The sequence below is a fragment of the Solanum tuberosum genome, unplaced genomic scaffold (assembly GCF_000226075.1).
Source record: "Solanum tuberosum cultivar DM 1-3 516 R44 unplaced genomic scaffold, SolTub_3.0 scf00407, whole genome shotgun sequence".
NCBI lineage: Eukaryota > Viridiplantae > Streptophyta > Magnoliopsida > Solanales > Solanaceae > Solanum > Solanum tuberosum.
In genome coordinates, this window is record NW_006239324.1 from 100,115 (window position 1) to 104,032 (window position 3,918).

Below are 3,918 nucleotides of genomic sequence, written 5' to 3' on the forward strand. Positions count from 1 at the left end.
ACTTCTCCCACGATACCAAAGCTACCTTCTTCTTTGTTTCATCAGAATTACCTCACAAATAGGCCCTGCATATCTTATCAATTTCTTTAAGTACACTTTGGGGGAGGATGAATACTGCCCCCCAGAAGCTATGTATGGAGAATAGGACTGCATTGATCACTTGTAGTCTACCAGCATATGAAAGTTGTTTAGAGTATGTAACTTTAATCCTCTGTGTAATCTTGGCAATCAGGGACCAACATTCTATTTGTGTCCACTTCTTAGGAGATAGAAAGACCAAGATATTTAATAGGGAATTTGCCAACTGAAAAACCAGTTCTTTCAAGAATCTGAGTTCTTGTATCAACCAACTGAAAAACCAGTTCTTGCTAGAATCTGATTTTGTGTATCTTCATCCACCCCAGCTAGGAATACACTTGACTTCTCCAGGTTTGCCTCCAATCCAGTGGCAACACTAAAATGAGTTAAGGCCTCAATTACTCTATTCACTAAGTTCAAATTTCCTTTACAAAAGATCATTAAATCATCAGCAAAAATCAGGTGAGTGAGCTTCACTTTCTTACACATGGGATGATACCTAAAATCTGGTAACATACTCATGTTCTGTAATGTTCTAGATATGTATTCCATCACTAAGACAAATAGCAAAGGGGACATAGGGTCTCCCTGCCTCAAACCTCTCCTCCCCTCAAAGTAACCATGATTTTCCCCATTAACTTTCACTGAGAACATGGTAGTGGATACACATGTCATGATCCATTTGATGAACTTATCAGGAAATCCAAATCCAGCTAACACCTCTTCAAGAAAATCCCAACTTACCATATCATAAGATTTCCTTAGATCTATTTTCATAAGACATCTAGGAGATACATTCTTTCTATTGTAATGTCTCAAGATATCATGACATATCAACACATTATGCATCATTGATCGACCCTGTACAAAAGCTGATTGGTTTTCTGCCACTATATAACTAATTGCAATTTTTAATCTACTGCAGATTAGTTTGGAAATACACTTGTAGATCACATTACAGCAAGATATTGGCCTGAATTGACTAGCAAATTCTGGTACATCAATCTTTGGAATAAAAGCAATACTTGTGGAGTTAATTTGTCTCAATAATTTGTCGTTCCTAAAAAAATCCAACATTGCAATGGTGACATCCTGTCCTACAATAGACCGTGCTGCTTTATAGAATCCACTCCCAAAACCATCTAGCCCAGGGTACTTATTACTATCAATCTGGAATATAGCCTTTTTCACCTCCTTTTGATAAAAAATGTCTACCAGTCTGCTCCTCACTAAGTACATTCCCTTGGTTGATTAATGCATGTGCTTTAACTCTGTGTTTAGTTACAGTTCCTAAGATATCCTCATAATACTCCACAAACAGTTTAGCAATTACTGCAGGGTCAGTTTGCCAAACCCCTTCAGTGTTCTTCAATTGATTGGTGACTTGCTTCAGCTTCCTATACTTTATGACTGAATAAAAATACCTTGTATTATCATCTCCTAGCCTTATCCATGTTGCTTTACTTATTTGTTGTAGAAATACTTCAGCCAAATAGGAAGACTTCCTAAACTTCTGATAGGCCATGTTTTCTCCTTGCTGGAATTCTGTATTGTTTGGACAAGTTTGTAACAGTTTTTGTGCTAGCTTAAGTGCTTCCCTGTCCTCTTTTGCTTCACTTACTATGTCCCGGAATGCTTGTGAGTGTAACTTCCTCAACTTCTTTTTTAACAGCTTGAGTCTTCTCACAACCTGAAACATCATACACCCTTCAATGCCTTCATTCCATCCTTCTTGTACAGTAGCTTGGAATTGTGGATGTTTTGTCCATACATTACAAAACTGAAATGCTTTCCTAGTCTTACAAATTTCACTGAGTGTCACTCTAGCAGGGCAGTGGTCACTTATACCTTCTGGCAAAAACAATGCTCTACAAGAAGGCATTTTATCCAGCCATTCATTATTCATGAAAATCCAGTCTATGTTTGAGAAGATCCTATGTCCATCATGTTTATCATTCCATGTATACCTATTCCCCTGAGTAGGAAATTCTAGCAAACCAGAAGTTGTCACACAATCATTAAAATCTACTATTTCTGACCAAGTAACAGGTTCCCTCCTATTCTGTCATCAGCTTTCAATATTGAATTAAAATCACCTATCACCATCCATGGTTTTGAACATCTTCTACTTTGCACCAATAAACTTTCCCACAACTCTTGCCTTTCTTCTCTATTATTGAAAGCATATACATAGGAAATCTCAAAAGAAATTTGCAGAGGTATGAACATTACCTCACAAGTTACTTGTTGAGCATTCTTGCTTATTGGTTTAACTTGATAGTAGTCAGGCCTCCAAGTTATCCATATCCTTCCATTATAATGGTATTCCAAATTGGTGATGTACTGCCATCCTACAAACATATTTTCAGCCAACTTTTCTATTCTTCCACTTTTTATTTTTGTTTCCAGCAAGCCAATCAAACTCACCTCTTCTTCATTGCAAAGGAGTTTAACTTCCTTTTGCTTAGTAGGGGAATTCGGCCCTCTCACATTCCAACTCAGTAAATTAACCATCCCCAGACCTTACAATAGTTTGTCCTCCCACATTACCTTTATTGCCTTCATATTCATTCCTCTTCTGCAATATTTGGAAAGAGTTTGCACTCACGATTGGAGAATTTTGTCCTGGAGTCTTTCCCATTCTAACTGGTGTTTGCCATCCCTCTCTTTTGTTAGATCCCTCTTTATCCTCAGATTGTTGTTGTATCACTACCCCCATCTGCCTTGGCTGTATATCCCCCACTTTTGGTTGTTTCTGCTTGTTTAAACCTTTCATCACCCCATCTACCTTTTTTATCTGACCAGGTCTTGGTATTTTCTTTTTCAATCTGCATTCCTCCTCTATATGTCCATATTTAGTACAAAACTTACAGAGTGAAGGCTTCCAATCATATTGTACTGGCTGTTCAATCAGCCTCCCTTTCTCATTCTTGAATCTCACCTCATCTGGTAGTTGTGCTCCCAGCTCAACCTCAACAAGTAGTCGGGCAAAGTTTAATCCATTTCTCTCTTCAGTATTATGATCTACCATTAAGGATCTCCCTACCAAGCTACCAATCTTACTCAACCCTTTCATGCTCCAGTATTTGAAATCTAAACCTGTCAATTTAATCCAAATAGGCACAATTTGTAGTTCCTCCCTTGTGAACTCTAATTCCGGTGTCCATTCTTTAACAATGAATGGCTTATTGTCAAAATGGTAGATTCCACCTTGTAGCACCTCTTGCTTCCCTATCTCTGTTGCAAATCGCACCACTACCACCCCATTCTTCATCATGGCCACCTTATCAATTCTATACTTCCCCCATAGACGTTGAATATAACCCTGTATTACTTGGAAAGGAGGATACGCTCCAAGCACATAACAGACTACTGCATTCCCCCAAAATTTGATCTCAGATCTGATATCATCCAGCTCAATCTCCACCAACTATTCTTCTCCATCTTTTGAGGGAGCTACATACTCCAACTTGTACCCTGCATTCGATAATTTTGCTATATCAAAGTCATCCCATATCAATTTATGTCTACCTTTTGAAGCTACTTCCTCCTCTACTTCATCTGCCCACGATTGTTTGCTACTGCTTGATTCAACTTGACTTCCACCTTTTGAGGATTGCATAATCTCAGTCCAAATTCCCATAGCTTGAGCTTGTTTTTCTATTACTTGTTCCTTAGTTCCTATCACTGTTCCATTGGCTTCCTCTTGTAAATTCTCGATTTGCACCTCACTTGTAACTTTAGCTCTGTTCCTTAGCTGCATGGACATCGGATCTGTAGTTCGTAACAGTGAGTCTTCTTCTCCTTTAGACTCAGCTGACTTCATGCATGAAACAACTA

The 3,918-nt window shown here is 38.4% G+C and overlaps 1 protein-coding gene across 1 annotated transcript; it reads right to left on the reverse strand.

The window, feature by feature from the left end:
* Positions 1–342: 342 nt before the first annotated feature.
* On the reverse strand, positions 343–3,355 carry LOC107057902 (uncharacterized). Its single transcript, XM_015303002.1, has 4 exons — positions 2,629–3,355; positions 2,311–2,429; positions 1,364–2,140; positions 343–1,272 (listed from the first exon to the last, which is right to left on the reverse strand). Exons 1-4 carry the CDS (start codon positions 3,353–3,355, stop codon positions 343–345), a joined length of 2,553 nt encoding a protein of 850 aa, XP_015158488.1.
* Positions 3,356–3,918: the final 563 nt, after the last annotated feature.